The following is an 18,959-nucleotide window of genomic DNA, read 5'->3' as shown; positions in this document are numbered from 1 at the left end:
TCATGAAACAAAATTGATAGAAAGTAAAAATTTTAGTAAAACTTCCATTTTTGACCTGGTTCTATAATATCCGGCTTCCCTGGTTGGTGTTCTGATCCTCAGGCTTTAATTGGTTCTGAATCACAATCATATGTTGGTGTCTATGGCTGCTTCTGGTGCAAAATATAGAACTCTGTGATATTGTGAAAAAATATTAAGTCCCAATTTTCCCTTTAAATATAACAAATGGTCTTTCTCTAAAATGTATTTGTTGGAAATTGTCTCTCTAAGGGACCAGGGTCATACATTTTCCTTTATCTAACTAGCATCGTCCAGACCCTGTAGTTTACAACATCCATTGTAAAAGTTGGGGTTTTGTGTCTCCAGGTAACTCAGATAAGGATAGTGGAGTGGCCCCTAATTCAATACTGAGATGTATTGTGAAACATATTTATTCATAATCTTTGTATTTCCAATATACCATTCTGTATGAAGTAGTAGTTGACTGATTTGTAGTTGGATTGGTATGGTGAGCATTTTGAGACTAAGAACTAGTCTCCTAGGCTTTAGGAAAGCCTGGAAACCATATTGAGCTTGTTGTGGTGAATCATAGGTCCCAGGCATGCCTAGTTTTGTCCCTGTGAACTCGGTATTTCGTGGTGAATAAAAATCTGGGGGTTGGCAGTTCATAAAACCCGTACTTATTAATAAAACCTGTACTGTAAATTATTAATAACGGCTAGAACAAGGGCATTTTGGGAAGTGTCCACAGATTATCAGTATCCTTCAGACAGCCCCCACCCGGCTGTCATTGGATGGTTGTATTAGTCCCACCTCTGTTGTTGGCCTAGAAAAAGCCATGTAATTCTAGCAGATACAGTTCTCATTGATGTCATCTTGTTACTAAGGGCAACAGCACCGACACATTCAGCACCTCAGGGAGCCCAGAGACTCTGACTGATCACTTGGACTTTACACAGCAACCTGGACCAAGGCAAACCAACTCTACCTAAGTATTATTATTTTACAGTTTTCCCTTTTATTTTATGCTGTTGCTATTGTTCTGCTGTGTAAGCTGAATCTCTGAATGCTCTACGTAGACATAGTGTAACTTGCTAACCCAAATATGGAGTGGCAGCAGGTGACACAGACAGTACTAAAGAAGCAGAAGCATAACTGTTGTCAAGGGTAATGGTGCGTGCTTCCGTCTAAGCATGTGGTGACAGTCTACTTATAATGGTGTGTTTGGCAAGGGGTAACAGAGTGGTTACTAAACACAAGTGCCGTTATTGCACGTGTGTATGTAGCCTTACTCTAGTGTCTGTTGGTGGTATTGGAGGCAGGGACTGTACAGAGTCCGTTCCTTGTCTCTTTGCCTCCTCCAATTAAATATCCCTGTGCTCTGACAATTTGTCTTATTCCTATGACCCATCTTCTTGACTTCACATGAGATGCATTAAGGCACTTCCCTTAGGGGAGGATGAAAATGTCAGCTTGGAGCATGGAGGAGGCTGGGGATAGCATTGGAGTATAAAAAAAATAAGTAGAGCTTGTAAACGTATTCCTTGGATATATATTTTCAGGGAATAAATCCTGAAACCCAATTCTGATTGCTGCAGATAACTTTGGCTTCCTATATTACAGTGCAGAAATACATACTAAATACAAAGTAAATAAGAATGTCCTTATAAACATTTGTTGCCTGCCTGTCAAGCTAAAAAAAAAACTGTTTTTTTTTTTTTGCATTGTTGGAGTCATTAACTTGGAACACATAAAGAGTAGTGGATGTGGAGGAACACTATTTTTTTCAAAGCAAGTGATTCATCAACAGCAATTTTAGTTGAGTAGTTAACTTGTTGTCTCCACAAATCTAACCACTAACCAGCATGCAACCCCTTAATGGAAATGATGGTTCATAAACAAATTAAAATCTACGCACATCTAGACAATAGGTTTGTTTTCATACCTGAAATGCTCATTAAAGTCTCCTTTTTCTACTGTGGGATAAGGCTGCATTGCTGGGAGATGGATGCCCAAGGACCAATCCCTAAAGTAAAAGAGCAGGACATATCCCAGGAGAATGGTGCTCATGATCAATAGTTGCCTTCGGACAGAAGGCATGTTGGTGCTCTTCTTAGGGACACTTCATCAGATCTGGCAGCACCTATTCAAGATAGGTGGCTGAATGCAATCCCTATGTTGACTAGACAATATTCTCATAAAAACATTGCTGGCTGAACAACTGGTTGTGTCACAATAAAAAGCTAAACAAAGGCAAATGAGATTGAGATATCTAATATAATTACCATGCTTTCGTAATGTCTTTTGTAAGCTTTAAGCTCTAAAGTTGCACCACAACAAAATAAAATATGTAACCTTTCCAGTGGAAATTCTACCAAGGGCCTATTGGGGTTGGTACTCCACCAGGTTTATAACCCAATATATACATACAGATGTCATGGAGGTAATTAGCTGAGTATTGTGTACATCTAGAGGTTTCCAAATGTTGGTCACCTTGCCATCCAAGAGAATATTAACTTCTGTTCAGCTGAACATTGCCAAAACCAAACAGAAGCGTGCTTAAGCACCACTGGTAAGCAATACTAAGCATATATAGTCACTTCATCTGTCAAACCTGCCAATTACTCAGAAAATTCTTAGTTTGTTGTAGTATATGTACTGAAACTGAGCCAAGATCTTGGCAACAGCAAGGTGGCTACTGCTTGTATTCCTACCAGTGGTGGCCTTTCCTTTCCTTTCTTACAAAGCCTACATTGTTCCAACACTTAAGAGTAAAGATATTAGACCGCTTCACCTGCTGGTTGATGTAGCACCTCCTAAGCCAGTCCCCACCCAGCATTTCAGCTAACTCCATTATTTAGCTGTGCTAAAACCAAGCACCAGTGGGCTTCTGGCTTGTAGTCCTCAAAATTACAGCAGCTTTAAGATTGCCTAAACATCCTAAAAGTTCCAGTGTCCGCAGGAATTTCTTTCTAGTATCTGCACCTCTTATGCCTTTTATGTATCTAGTGAGTTTTTGTGTGGCTTTTTTTCATCTCTTATGTAACTTTTCTTTTACTTTGTGTAAGTTTTAAATTGGCTACTTGTTCTTGTAGGTATTTTTCAGGTGTGTAGTCTTCAAAGTTAACTACTCCCCAGTACCCCAGTATTTGAGCCTGGAAATTTTTTTTGTGCGGTTGCAATGCTGTACTGCACTGCAAGGGACATCTTATGGGGCATCTCCAGTCCACTGCCAACATTTGCAAATGCATTAACCAGCATTGCAGCTCACAACAGGCTAGCAAACAAAAAAAAGGGATGGAAGGGTTGCTTCATTGAGGTCTCTGAGTTTTTAATAATGTAACCTATAAAAAAGCAGAAACAAATAGAAAGGTAAAGGAAGGAGGAAGTAAATGGATGCATACTGAAATCCAAATGCCATTCATATCTTTCAGATCTGCTTTATAAGTCAGTTGTCAAAATTGGATTACAGCAGTGGTTACCAGAGAATTTTTTAATCAGCCTGGCTAGGCTCTAGTCCTAGCTTTCCTTGATGGACTGGTTCTCCCTATCAGGTTCTCAATCTGTTTGCATACACTTTATAGTAGAATACCAGCAGCAATGGCATGAGAACAAGTCTATCGGCCCCACTACAAACATTTGCAAAGCTCCTTCCCTACAAATGTTGCCGGTGTTTTTAAATGTCTCCACTTTGTTACTCCCTAGCTGCTGCAGGTATTCTACCCTATTCTATACTTTCAGGTGTAGAATACCAGCTCCTCCTGCCATGGCTTGTGATTTCTCTCACCGGTCACTATAAGACATAGTGCTGGCAGGAGTACCTATATGCAGCAGGGAGAGAAATTATTTGACTTATTGACTTTGCAAAATAATAGAAATACCTGCACCAGCTAAGGAGCGGCCAAACGGTGCCTTTTACAAAGGATCTGAAGCTGGAACAGTGTCTGCACTGTGAGGTTTAATGAGTATTTGAAGTTCCTGAATTTCTCCCCACTTCCTTCCTCCAAGTCTATGATCACCACTGTTAGAAATTGGTGGATAAAACAGTTTTACATGGTGGCATGGCAAAGAGCCAAATGAAGAGTGGAGCAGATCATAGAAGGCACAGATACTCATGATTCATTCACAATTGTGAGCTCTGTGCCCCCTGTTTCTAAGCCAATGTACCCCATAACAGTAAACGTTTAAAATGTGATGAACAAGTTCATGCTTTGAGTGATGTACTTTATTTAGATTCCTCCATTTATTGCTAAAACTGTCTCTGTGTTGGTTATTAAATCTATGTGACAGCAAGAGTTCATGTTACAACAGTCACAAGTATTTAGAAAACAAATACAATGATCAGAATAAGGGCTGTAAATATGTAAAAGGTTTCCAAGCAATTTTATAGTAAAATGCTTTACAAAGTCCTACATGTTTTGTATAATTGAGAGTTGCAGGTGCCCATGCCACAGGAGATGGTCTGTAGAAAAGCAAATGTAAAATTCAGGTGATAAGGTTATTCATGATATGCAAATATTTGTGAAACCCTTTGCAACTGCAGAAAATGGAAACTAGTTTACAGTATTTGAAGCCCTTTAATCCAGTGGTCCCTAACCTTTTGGAACTTGCGGACCACTAAATGCACAGACTCCGGACAGCGTGTGAACCCCCCCCCCCCCCCCAAGTGATGTCATGATGCCAGAATCTGCCCACTCTCCCATCTCTGGTGCGGGCCTGTCCAGAGACACAACCTGCCCTCCACCCTGAGCCTGAGATATCTCCGTGTGTAGGGATGAGCGGGAAGGCCTTCGACAGTCTTGCAAAAATTTCCTCGAACTTCCGATTGGTCTACGAAATTTCGGGGAACCGATTTCGCAAATTCCTTTATAGTCCATGAGCCGACTTTAAACAATAATAGCAAAGCTCCTATACATGTTGGAAACACCAAATTTGTTAGGTATGTGTAGGAGAACAGTGGAAACAAGGGACACATACAAAAGTTCCAAAAGACCTTGTGGTTTTCCAGAAACAGGCAGGCAAAGTGACAGCAGGAAAATTGGATTTTTATGTGATGGATAGCGTCCAGAAGGCAGCATAAACATTAGGACATTGAGAAAGGGTGAACTCAACCCACCAGCAACAGTTTCTGCTGTCAAAACAGCAGTAGAATGCATTGCTAATTATTGTACGCACCACTATTAAATTTATATGGATGCATAATTTGGTTACACTATAAAAACTTTTTTTATTAACCTCCTGGGCATTTCACTGATGTCTGGGTTTTCTGTAACAAAAGCAGTACACTGTTGTTCATGAAATTTTTTTTTTTTTTTTTTTTTTTTTGTAGACCTGTAGCTTACCGAAACATGTCCAAACGAGGGTCTAGTAGATATCCTGAATATAATAAAGTTTGAAATGCACAATAATGTAAAAAAAATTTACATTTAATAAAATTAAATAAAAAACACAAAAATCAGCCTAAACAAGAACGCATAAATAAATCAAAAATACTGAAAATGCAATAATTCTGTATACTGTATAGTACTATATTTTTCTAAAACACCTCCCTAGTGTGGTAAATTTCAGTCCAACGTCACAAACCTATAGACAAAACCACATAAATATATTTTGTATTGGATTGTATACAGGACTTTGTTTTGAATCCAATACAAAATATCTGAATTTCCTGCCACGACCCCTGTCAACGGACGACATCAGGAATCGTTGAGAAACACGAACGCCGAGCATTCTAATTCTCTCCATATTTCCATGCAAAAAGTGTTAAATTTGTTGCATGGAAATTTATTTTACATTGTAGGCTATATTTCTTAGGCATAACTCACCAAAATATGTCCAAAATTTAATAATAAACTTTAAAAAAAGAAAAAAAAATTGTGTATATTGTAATGTAACTGTACAGTAGCTTATTTATTATATAAAGATTTCTTTGTATTGGACTCAATACAGCTTTTTTTTTTTTTTTTTTGTATTGAATCCAATACAAAATGTATTGAATTTCCCGCCCGCACCAACGCACACCGACGTCAATTGGACACCCCGGAGATCATCTCTGCACACGCTGGGAGAATACAGCAGAGTGAAGATGTTTCCAGAGATGCTTTTTTTTCAGTTGTAATCCGATTGTCATACAATGTTGTATGACAATCAGATTGCACTGTAACGCTTGTTTCTATTTTTAGCTACCCCGAACCTATTATTAACTGCCCAGGTAGTTTAATAATAATATTTGTTAGCTGGCATCATGACCTGGATGACGTGTTAGGAATGCCACCCATAAAGTTGTGGACAAGCGCGTAGACATTGGGCAAAAGGATGGAGGACCAGAGATGGATTGTGGGTCAGTGAGAGCAATAGCAGTGTGTGGCCTCTGGTCAGCTATCACCAGGGAGACCTCATTGGTAGGTGTCATGGAGAGCTGGGTGTAGTGCATCATCAATGCCACCCAGAGGTGTACAGTTTTAGAGAATGGAGCACTGACAGGCGGCAGCAGGAGGAGGAGGAGCGGGCACCGTATTGGTAACTGGCATCTAGAGCTGGGTGTAGTGCATTGACAATGCCACCCACCCTGAAGTGTGTAATACAATTTTAGTGAATGGAGAACTGACAGGCGGCAGCAGCAGCAGGAGGAGGAGGCCGAGGGCCCTGAGATGGAGCGTGGGCTGCATTGGTAACTGGCATATAGAGCTGTGTGTAGTGCATCATCAATGCCACCCTAAAGTGTACAATTTTAGTGAATGGAGTATTGACAGGTGGCAGCAGCAACAGCAGCAGAAGGGGGAGGTGGTGGGCTCTGAGAAGTAGCAGGGACCACATTGGTAACTGGCATATAGAGCTGTGTGTAGTGCACCATCAATGCCACCCAGAAGTGTACAACTTTAGTGAATGGAGTACTGACAGGCGGCAGCACCAACAGGAGGAGGAGGCGGTGGGCCCTGAGATGGAGCGTGGGCCACATTGGTAAGTGGCATCTACAGCTGGGTGTAGTCCATTGTCAATGCCACCCAGAAGTGTACAACTTTAGTGAATGGAGTACTGACAGGCGGCAGCACCAACAGGAGGAGGAGGCGGTGGGCCCTGAGATGGAGCGTGGGCCACATTGGTAAGTGGCATCTACAGCTGGGTGTAGTCCATTGTCAATGCCACCCAGAAGTGTGTAATACAAATATCTGAAATTTGTGAAGGGCTATAGCAAGATATTTTGTGGGCAAGCACTGTTGCTGTGGTCCGTGGTGCCGGAAGCGGTAGGAAGGTAGACGATATTGCTAGTTTGCAACATGAAGTGGGTGACATGAATGCCAACCCTCAATCTTACAATACTTAGGTACCATTGCCTTTGCCTAATTTTTCAGCTATCAGTGTGGCAGTACTGGGGGTTTTCATCTGCAGTTTTTCTGCCTCCCAGAAGCAGCAGAAATGTAAAGTATATTGCTAGCTGGCACAATGACAAGCATGACATTGGTGATGAATGCCACCCCTGGACTTTGCGATAACTAGCGGAAAAATTCAATGAAGGCAGGCTTAGCTGACAGCAGTGTTGGTTCATACAGGCATCTTTGTTGGCCAGTGAATACTTGTGTTACTCAATCAGTGACATCTGCAGTAGGGATATGATAGTTGTTAGTACCCCACCCTTCATTCATTTTCAAAAGAGTGAGGCCATCGACATTTTCCAGCGACAGTCATCATCGGTTGTCCGTGACCACTCCGCCAGCGGCACTGAAGGTTTATTCAAACAGAACACTGGATGGCGGGGACGAAATAAGCTTGATGGCATACTGTGCCAACTGCAGGCAGATTTCAAGCCTGTTGACCCAAAAATGAATGGCGCTAACACTGTCAGGACAGGCATCCTCCTCGTAACTGCTGTCATCAACACCACCACCAGCCAGAGAGCCAACGTAATCATGCACCATGCATTTTATCTATTATAATCGATGGTAATGCCCCTGCGCTTAACCTGTTTTAGGTGGCCCCATTAGGTTTCGCCAAAAATCCAGAAAATCCCCCCCTGCCTTGGCCTAGACTTTTGGATGTGTGCGGCCTGCTGCCGCTACTGCTGCTGCCACCGCTACAGGCGGAACGCTGTGGTTAAGCAGGCATGCTTAACCACAGTGCCCTCTGCTGCTAGCCTTTCAGGAGGAGTGTCAAAAAGAGAGGGGTTGACTGTAGAAGGAATGCAGGAGGAGTAGGAGGGAGAGGACTGGGGTGGCCCATGCTTTCCCACCACACCCCTCAGCAGGGTACCAGGTGCTGTAATGCCTGTTGCAGACTACCGCCCACTGAGCTATGCAATCTGGATATCTGCAGTGTGCCATCTAGGAAACTCTTCTGAATAAAGATCTATCCTGTTAGGAAATGCTCATCTGTCTGGTGACTCCGTGCTGTGCACCATCGTGGTAGTAAACACTCTCTGTTTTGTCCAGCAATGTAAATCATGGCAGCAAGGAGAACTGGGATACCAGCAGCCCCTGCTTCCCTTTAGATGTGCAGCCTGATGGATTTATGGCATCCACAGCATCCATTGTTGTGCACAACTGAAGGGGATTCTAGAGGCTGATCAGCATCTGATTCAGACCTGCACTGCTATTGACTGCTGGGACTTTAAAGCCTCTCTGCACCCAGTCATCAGTGCCTGTTGTAGCGTTTAGCTGGGCTTATCTGTGCTGGAGATTTATCGTCTTATTAACTGTTGCTGACCTTGCCAGTTTATGCTGCCTTGTCAGACCCTTGCCTGTGACCCCGACTCTGTTTGTGTTTTGTCCTTGTGTACTTCGTTTGGTGGACGGATATTCGGTGTATGACCTCTGCTCTGAATTCTGGACTTGGCTCTGTTGAAATCTGGGTACTGCTATATCTGGGCTCCTGGCTTGCTGCCAGCCCATTCCCAGACACCATCCCTTGCGCAGTAATTCCTGGGGGCAACCGAGTGCTGGAAGAAGCAACCAGTCTCCTGAGGCTGAGCAGAGGCTTACTAAAGATGAAGACTGCAGTGTCAGATTGGAGGACTGGTGTCTGGTGAGGGCCTTACATATCCATTGAGTGATATCACTACTTTCATTATAGCTGTTCTATTTGCTGGAGGCTTCGACATTAACAACAAAAACTCTGCCTCTACCAAGATAATTACCTTCTTGATGGGGATCAGCTACGGGATGACCACTAACAATACCGGTGTCTATGTCACCTCAGCTCAGTTCAGTGCAGATTCCCGATTCAATACCAAAAAAGAACATGATCAAATATTGACAAATTAAAAACATACGCTGTTCTATCTGAGCCTCGGAAATGTTTTGACGTCGCATCGCTTGCAGTAGCCAAATATACCAGAAGGAACACAGTAATGGTCTTCATCTTAAGAAGGTTGAGCAGGTAGCTGGTTCTGTTCATATTTATAGGCCATAGTTGTGCTGAGACAATACACCCTGTTTGTGCCAAGAAGAATGAGTATGAGGGGCCTAAGGCTACACATGGACCATGATATTGTTTCAGTTCCTTTGTAAATGTTTAGTGGCCTTTTCCTTACAGCTAGGCAAAGTGTCCTTGTTAGTGTACGTTTCTTTATGTTCTAGTCATTTTGAACTTATGTATGAAGCACCTTTGGGTTCAACCAGAGGTTACCAAACCAAAAAAAAATCTATGCTTTAGAACAGTGGTTGCCAAACTTATCAGTCCGGTGGACAATGAAATTTACAGGCTCCCGACCGCTCATGCGCAGGGAACCAGGTGCCGCTCAAAAGGGAAAGAAACTTCCCCCTTCAGTGACGTCATGATGCCAGAACCCGCCCAATCAGACCTGCGATGGGAGAGTGGGTGGGTTTTGTCCAGGAAACACACACCGCCCCCTTCCCTGAGCCTGCGATCTGTATTGGGGACATGGTCCACTGCTCTGGCCGGTGCGTCCCCCCAGCAGGGTCCTTCTCCTGACCCCACTTGGGGGTGCACTGGCCAGAGTCACAGACCACCAAAACTTTCTAGCAGACCACCAGTTGGCGACTGCTGCTTTAGAAGGTTCATGAAGATAAAGATCCTGAATCTCCCCACTTGGCACATATACAACAAATATTTATATAGCTCATGTGCACTGAGCTACTTTGTATGTGGTGGTAGGATCTGCAGTTTGATTAACAGTTTGTTAAGTAGTAAAACTGAAATAACAGGCAGACTGGGGAGGATAGACTATCATGGGTTAACCCTGAATAACCAGGGTTATTCAGCAAACTTGGAATTGATTTCTTAAAAATCATTTGCTATTAGTTGGTAAATGTTTGTGGACCAGAGCCATTCTGGGTTTGCTGGATCACCCATGTTCTCCCATGATAGTCTATATTGGCAGGTGTGGAGAGCTTTATTACATCAGATCCATTAGGTTAGGTGGTGTGATACCATCATGGAAGCTAAGATGGTTGTGTTTACCTGTGCCAGGTACTGAAAGTAGCATTTTATATGGTAGCCTTTGTTGAAGACCCCTTTTAATCTCATATGAGTTGCAGAGATTGGCTTAATTGTTTGTATATAGGATGGAATTACACTGGAACGTAGTCTGGAGGTCAATCAGAGTTATTTTATGCGCACATGGGGTTTTTAGCAGATTTTAACAATGTATTATATTAATAGTAACTTGAACATTAGACATTTGATAATGAAAGTCCACAATAAATTAGAGATTAGTGTTGTATTTATAAATATATGGATTTTTTGGGATACAGGTATACAAATATAGACCAAATTAACTGGTATATAGATTTCAAGATATGGACTAGGCTGGTATTGAACCCCTTTTTTTTCGGTGCCATCACTTGTGAGAAACAATATTGGCCAACGTGCTGTTTGAGCATCTTCCTACTGTACATCTTGCTCCTAAAAAGTGCTTTAAAGATTAGTAACACCATAACTGGATAAGCAGATCCTGCAAAGTGCAGAACAATATAGATCATTTCATTATTAGTATCAAAATAACAGTAGCCAGCACGTTTTGGGAGAGAAGGGCCACCCTTCCTCAGGGCCTAATGATAATAGAACAGTTACTTATGTGGACTGTAGTATGCATCCAAATATTTTATTTGGTCATTCTTTGTGTCAGCATTGACTATTGTTGTTGTTACGATTCAAAATCTATTAAATGATTAGCGGTTTCCAATCAGCTGGAGATTCCAGAGTTTTTTTTCCCCACTTACATTGTTTCTCATAACATTAGGCTATACATGCACTAAAATATATTCCTTACCAATGTCTAGACTGTCGATGCTGTAAAGAGTACTTGTATAAGTTGTGGTCCCCAGAATGAGATTTAACACATGGATATCATGAGTAATAATGTTCAGATGTTTTTCTCCTCTGCCTTTAATTTGAACACCAGTAATTCCAGATATATTAACTTGAATGTCAAAGACTCCAAGAGATGCCTCAAGTGCAACCTGCAAAAACAGAATTCCAAATCCTAAGACTTAAAAAGTGTAAGATGACTTTCAAAGAAACTGCTTACTCTCATTGCATTGGATCTTGTGACCTAGAAGAGCTTGTCTCATGGCCTGGCTAAAGGTTGTCCAGCAACATTTAGCTTTTTCCTCCCAATTATGGAGGCTCAACATCACATGGATGCTATCTAGGGAGGGACCTGGGGGGTGAGATCCATGTATGAAAATTCTCAAGCCTTTTTCAGACCAAAACTGTATAATATATGCATTTCCTCATAACAAAAATGTGTAGAGCTTCCAACGCATTTGGGGCTATAACAAACCCCTTTCATCAGTGCTACAGCAGAATTACAGATACAATGGTTGCAAAAAAAAAAAATTACAGGATCTTCACTTCCTCCTGCGTCATTGTTTGTATCTGTTCGTACCTTCTGTTTAATATACAGCACTGCGTAATATGTTGGTGCTTTATAATAATGGTAATGAAATACAGTAATAAAGCAAATCCAATGACATGTATTGTATGTCACTTGATTTGCTATGAATCTGGTCAAGTAAAATCCAACAACCCTTGCTGGCACCAACATTTTTGTTCCATCTTCTGTGATCAGGAATTCAGCAGTTCCTGTATATGGGAGTTATTGTGTCATGGAAATGCAAAACTTCATTCTTCTTGCATAAGAATACAAAAGCAAAAAAAACGGCAAGCAGGAAGATAAACTATTTACAGAAGAGACCTGTACATACAGTATATTTTGGCAGAGACTCATCAATTCGTAAACCTGTAACAGAAACAAAAAAAGTACATTTTTAGGAAACGGTTTTCCAACTTAGCTTAATTTTATGCACTAAAACTGTAACTCAAATTTCCCTGGATAGAATAAATCCAATCATGATAACCGGCACACATTTATTATTTATAGATGATCACTTGCCTAAAATGGGCAGAGCTTTCTGAAGATTAAACAAATTCCCATACATTGAGTCTATCAGTCTGCATTCTTTGTCTGTGTTCACCTGTGTGTTGGCGTTCACCCATCACATTAGTTATGTTTAATCTAGTCTTTCTAGCCATTAGCGCAGGGGTCCCCAACCACCGGGTTGCAGACCAGTACTAGGCCATGGGCTGTGCCAAAACGGGCTGCAGAGGTTCTCCTCGCAGCATTAGGGAGTAAATCGTCTATCTGCACTTACCCATTATTGTCCATGACTATTAGTGTATAGTGTATAGTGCATTTTTATGGTCATTGAACTCTCAGTGAATCCAAATAAACCTATGCGTTATGATAAGGGATATAGTGTCCCATGTCACCATTAACAATCAAAAAGCCATGTGCTGACATTTAGCGTACAGAAATGCTGTTCTTACCAGGTAGTAGGATTGTTCTAAGTGGCATGACTTGGACTCCATAAATGGGATACCTTAATGGCGAGTTGGAAGGTGCTACAATAATATTCTGGGTCAGTTCCCTGAGAGAGACAGAAGCAGAAATAACTTTGTAAGAATAAGGTTACAAGAGGGGGTATTCTTGGAAAATGATTATTAATATATTGTTTAAAAGTATTGATACCCAAATGTAGTATTGTATGTATGGTGGCATAAATGAAAACGATGTAGCATTGAAGATAATATAAAAAAAAATTCACATAATATTGGTTTTACCCTTTCTGAAATGCCATTTTTAGGACCAGTCCCATCTGCTCTCTCTGCCTGTGCAGGGTGTATGGTCTTGTATATCCCCCCTACTGTATTTTTCTGCAGTGGGTGGACCTGCTGGGTTCCTCCCACAGCTTTACTTTTTGCTCAGACGATGTGCCTGATTTATTACAGACTGGAGAAAACAGACTACCATGGGAGAATCTGGGTGATCCCACAAGCATGGAATGGATCTGGTTCAGGATTGAAAACATTTGCCAACTAATATTATTTTTCAGACATTTATTCCAAGTTGTACAATTACCCAGGTTGCCCTATACCTAAATCAGCCCTGCTTACTTTTAAAGCCCCTCTCCACCACCACCACCCAGCCTCGGTGTCTTACCTTTTCTTGTAATGTTCATATTCCTTTTTACGTCTCTCCGCAGCTGACATTAAATCATCTACAGGCAAATATTCCTTCAGACGGTTCACCTCCACCCTCTTTTTAACAAACTGGCAGGAGCATGCACTCTTCTTGGCAACTGGAAAACTAAAACATAAAGAGATGTAAATTGGAATGTAATAAATATTTGAACTAAAATTCTAAAATATTAAGAGAACTTTTGGACCCTAAATAAAAAAGCCACATCATATAGGAGACATATTGCAGGGTCTTAACAATAATAAGTTATATAATAAAATAAATATAATTTCCTATTTCAACAAAGAAAAAATAATACAGGCACCAAAACAATTACACCTAATAATCATAAAAATACAATTTATTTGAAATTGCTCACACATATACAGCATCTCTATGTAATGATATAAATACATTCATCAAAGCCGATCTTTAGTTCTTAAACCTTTCTCTGCTTCTACAGGATAACTTTGGGAGAGATGGGAGATTAAAATTTTATCAAGGCAGAAGCAGGGGATTTTTGATTTTGTACTTTTAGGAGACTGTCCTTTAGTATGATATATTACTTAAGTTACCGATTTTCTGGGTTTTTTTTTTTTTATTTGGTTAATTTGTTTTGAATTGATCAGGCTTTATTTCCGTATATCAGTGTAAATTTCCTTTACATGCCATGCAACCTGAGAAAGGTAACATAAATTATAGAAAATAACATGCACACTTATAAAAGACATTCACAAGGGTATAATATGCAAATCTGTGCTAATGCAGACAGTTTGAACATTGCTGGAACCATAAACGGTATCCTTAACAACTGCTGCAATCAGGATGGCTGGTCAGTAACTGAGGTAGAGATGTCCAAACCTCCAACCTCCCCAAGGAAGCCTTATATATTTGATTGAGCGGTGATTTATGTTGGGCATTTCTGTTTTGTTTCAAGAAATGGTCCGCCTTCTGATTTTAATGCAATTTATGAATTTTAATATCCTTGTACCCAGAAAGGGGGTCATGAGAAAAAAATGCTTCTAGCTGGGGCTCAATTTATTAAAGAGGGAATTAGACATTCCCTGGTGGCAAACAATTAGTGCTATTAAAAGCACACAGACCTGGAAGAATCCCCCAGGAAATGTTTAAGGGAATGTCTGAGTTCACCATACTTAAATGGCCTCCACAGTCACCAGATCTCAATCAAATAAAGCCTATTTGGATTGGTGAAATTTGTATTTTCACATCATGGATGTGCATGTAACAAATTTGCAGTCATGTAAAAATATGAACCTATGTCATAAAGAATTGGGACATTTATGAAGGCAAATGGGGTTCAACCCAGTATTAGCAACTCAGTGCATCATATTATCTATAAGAATACAACGTATTACAATGTGGTCCGAGCAATGCACTGCTATTACTTATTTTAACCCCCACAAATTTACTTCCCCCCTCACTGGCAATTTTCATTTAACAAAACCCAAAAACCTTTGTAATATAAAAACATAAAGGAAAGATTGAAACAATTATTTATCTGTAGATGTCAGGCTTAGCATTTGAATAGGTCCTGAATGGATAGGACCTTTCTGATTTTTTTTTATGACCGGACCAGCTAAGCCCTAGATAAGGCATAGTAAAGTCCAAGTTTAGTTAAATTTTTATAATAAAATCATTGTTCAGAAGGAAATTAAAATTACACCTCAAGACAACATGTTTATTTTCTTATCGGATATTCTGCATGGCTTCATGTTCTACTGAGAGACAGCTCTGCTAGGAGATGGCTATAGGAAATGCCCAAGGACCAATCCCTACAGCAAAGGAGCAGGACACATCCCAGGAGAATGGCACTCAGGAACAATAGTTTAATTATTGTCACCAAAAAAGTGGTCTTCCTAAAAACACAACATCAAATCTGGCAGTGCACTGTGAGGCAGTGAGTGGCTGATCACACTCACCATGCTGATTTCAAGGCGTTGCTGGCAAAAAGCATTATTAAGGGGAAATCTTTTTAATGGGAAAGATTAATAACACATTGGAAGGAATTAACCAATTGTGTCCCAGTGCAAAGCTAAACAGAAGCAAATGAAATGGGGATATTTAATATAATTATTAGAATGATTTCAATTTATTATCTCAGCTGCTCCAATGTTGCACCACAACAAAATAAAATCTGTCCCCACTCCAGTGGTAATTCAACCACAGATCTGTTGAAAACTGTTGTAGTTGGTACTTCAGCGGGTTTTCGGTCTATTGCATATAAGCAGATATCATGGAGGTAATTGTGGCTTACTGTTGGGCTCCCAAATGTTGGCCATCTTGTAAGTCAAGAGAATAATAACTTCTGTTCAGCTGAATGTTGCCAAAACCAAACCGAGCCATGCCTAAGCCCCACTGGAAACCAATTCTTTACTGTCACTTCATCTGTCAAACCAAAATGTTCAAAAAATTACTAGTTTGTTATAGTCTATGTACTGAACTGCTACTTGTAGTTCTACTAGTCTGGGGCTTTTCCTACCCTGCTACTCCATTGTTCCAATACTAGTGGGAATAGGCATCAGACAGCTTCACCTGCTGGTTGATGTAGCAGCTCCTCAGTCAGTTCCCATCCAGCAGCATCTCAGCCAAATCCTCTATTTAGCTGTGCTCAAACCAAACACCAGCAGGCCTCTGGCTTGTAGCCCTCAAATTCACAACAGCTTCAAGATTGTCTAAGCACCCTGAGGTTGTGACACTGCATAGGTAGCAACACCATGAACCTTCAGTGTCCCTTGCATTTTAAAGGCCACCGGGTAATCATGTTCACTTAATACCATAGGTGTTGCTGTCTACATCTACTACACTTTCCTTGCCTGCTGGCTCAGGAGCATACCTCATTTCTTTTTATCAGAGGTTGATACGGATTGTGAAGTTGAGGGCCACAACTTGGGAGCCATCTACAGCAAAGTCTATCACATATTTGCAGGCTGTTCTGGTGAAGACTACTGGCCCCTTAGTCTTTTTAAGCTCCTTCTGTCTTCATTCTGTTCTTGCATGGTACAGTACAAGACAAACCAAGCAAGCAATCCACTATCCCACACCTAATGATGTGGGACTACAAATACAATTATGAGAAAAAGTATGTAAAGATTGTGCAGTGTTCCCAATTTTTTAAACATACTGCTATTATTTTGAACACAGCATTACATAATAATATAATAATGTCTAAAAAATAAAAAGTGCAAATCAAAAATGAAACAAAAATCAGTTCAATGTGTGATCCTGGATAATCAATAAATCCACCAATATATATAAAACAGCTACAATCCTAATGATTCAGCAGTAAACCAGATGGATATTGCAACTAATCTAAACTGTGCACATGCTCATTACTTTATCAGGTAGAATGTACGTGCAGACATTTTGTTTCAGCTACCATGTTTGTCCAGACAATGCAAAAAAGAAGACTTCTTTGCACTATTAATGCCAATTGAACTAAAAGAAGGAAAGCTGCTATCTTGTTAAGGGCTCCATCTTTGTACAAGTAACTAGCTGGGGGATGAATGTGTTACCAAGCAGACCATGTGTGCAGGTATAAAAAAACACACAGGCTTAAATAAAGCATCTCATGAAAAAAAATTGATAGAAAGTAAAAATTTTAGTAAAACTTCCATTTTTGACCTGGTTCTATAATACCCAGCTTGCCTGGTTGGTGTTCTGATCCTCAGGCTTTAATTGCTTCTGAATCACAATCATTTGTTGGTGTCTATAGCTGCTTCTGGTGCAAAATATAGAACTCTGTGATATTGTGAAAAAATATTAAGTCCCAATTTTCCCTTTAAATATAACAAATGGTCTTCCTCTAAAATTTCATACATTTTCTTTTATCAGATATTCCTTGATCTGAAAACTAGCATCGTCCAGACCCTGTAGTTTACAACACCCATTGTAAAAGTTGGGGTTTTGTGTCTCCAGGTAACTCAGATAAGGATAGTGGAGTGGCCCCTAATTCAATACTGAGATGTATTGTGAAACATATTTATTCATAATCTTTGTATTTCCAATATACCATTCTGTATGAAGTAGTAGTTTGATTGGTATGGTGAGCATTTTGAGACCAAGAACTAGTCTCCTAGGCCTGTTGTGGTGAATCATAGGTCCCAGACATGCCTAGTTTTGTCCCTCTGAACTCGGTATTTTGTGGTGAATAAATATCTGGGGGTTGGCAGTTCATAAAACCAAGGGGTAACAGAGTGGTTACTAAACACAAGTGCCGTTATTGCATGTGTGTATGTAGCCTTACTCTAGTGTCTGTTGGTGGTATTGGAGGCAGGGACTGTACAGAGTCCGTTCCTTGTCTCTTTGCCTCCTCCAATTAAAGATCCCTGTGCTCTGACAATTTGTCTTATTCCTATGACCCATCTTCTTGACTTCACATGAGATGCATTAAGGCACTTCCCTTAGGGGAGGATGAAAATGTCAGCATGGAGCATGGAGGAGGCTGGGGATAGCATTGGAGTATAAAAAAAATAAGTAGAGCTTGTAAACGTATTCCTTGGATATATATTTTCAGGGAATAAATCCTGAAACCCAATTCTGATTGCTGCAGATAACTTTGGCTTCCTATATTACAGTGCAGAAATACATACTAAATACAATGTAAATAAGAATATCCTTATAAACATTTGTTGCCTGCCTGTCAAGCAAAAAAAACTGTTTTTGCATTGTTGGAGTCATTAACTTGGAACACATAAATAGTAGTGGATGTGGAGGAACACTATTTTTTTCAAAGCAAGTGATTCATCACCTGCAATTTTAGTTGAGTAGTCAAATTGTTGTCTCCACAAATCTAACCACTAACCAGCATGCAACCCCTTAATGAAACCTACTTAATGGAAATGATGGATCATAAACAAATTAAAATCTACGCACATCTAGACAATAGGTTTGTTTTCGTACCTGAAATGCTCATTAAAGTCTCCTTTTTCTACTGTGGGATAAGGCTGCATTGCTGGGAGATGGATGCCCAAGGACCAATCCATAAAGTAAAAGAGCAGGACATATCCCAGGAGAATGGTGCTCATGATCAATAGTTGCCTTCGGACAGAAGGCATGTTGGTGCTCTTCTTAGGGACACTTCATCAGATCTGGCAGCACCTATTCAAGAGTTGACATAGGTGGCTGAATGCAATCCCTATGTTGCCTTGACAATGTTTTCAAAAAAACTTTGCTGGCTGAACAACTGGTTTTGTCACAATACAAAGCTGAACAAAGGCAAATGAGATATCTAATTAGCATGCTTTTGTAATGTCTTTTAAAAGCTTTAAACTCTACGCTAAAGTTGCACCACAACAAAATAAAATATGTACCCTTTCCAGTGGAAATTCTACCAAGGGCCTATTGGGGTTGGTACTCCACCAGGTTTATAACCCAATATATACATACAGATGTCATGGAGGTAATTGCCTGACTATTGTGTACATCTAGGGTTTTCCAAATGTTGGTCACCTTGCCATCCAGG

General features: G+C 40.4%; 1 protein-coding gene across 1 annotated transcript in view; it reads right to left on the bottom strand.

Moving 5' to 3' along the window:
• The window catches only part of B4GALNT2 (beta-1,4-N-acetyl-galactosaminyltransferase 2 (SID blood group)), a 28,507-nt gene extending 9,946 nt beyond the window's left edge, over nucleotides 1–18,561 (bottom strand). The window contains exons 1-5 of the mRNA XM_072413669.1: nucleotides 18,398–18,561; nucleotides 13,460–13,606; nucleotides 12,787–12,887; nucleotides 12,165–12,199; nucleotides 11,228–11,417 (exon numbers count right to left, since the gene is read on the bottom strand). Of these exons, the coding sequence (XP_072269770.1) occupies nucleotides 11,228–11,417; nucleotides 12,165–12,199; nucleotides 12,787–12,887; nucleotides 13,460–13,606; nucleotides 18,398–18,552 (628 nt within the window). The 5' untranslated portion in view covers nucleotides 18,553–18,561. The remainder of the gene's footprint in view (nucleotides 1–11,227; nucleotides 11,418–12,164; nucleotides 12,200–12,786; nucleotides 12,888–13,459; nucleotides 13,607–18,397) is intronic.
• Between the last annotated feature and the right edge of the window lie 398 nt (nucleotides 18,562–18,959).

Source organism: Pyxicephalus adspersus, chromosome 6 (genome assembly GCF_032062135.1).
Source record: "Pyxicephalus adspersus chromosome 6, UCB_Pads_2.0, whole genome shotgun sequence".
Lineage (NCBI taxonomy): Eukaryota > Metazoa > Chordata > Amphibia > Anura > Pyxicephalidae > Pyxicephalus > Pyxicephalus adspersus.
Note: the sequence above shows the minus strand (reverse complement) of the source record. Positions and strands in the feature narration are given on the sequence as shown.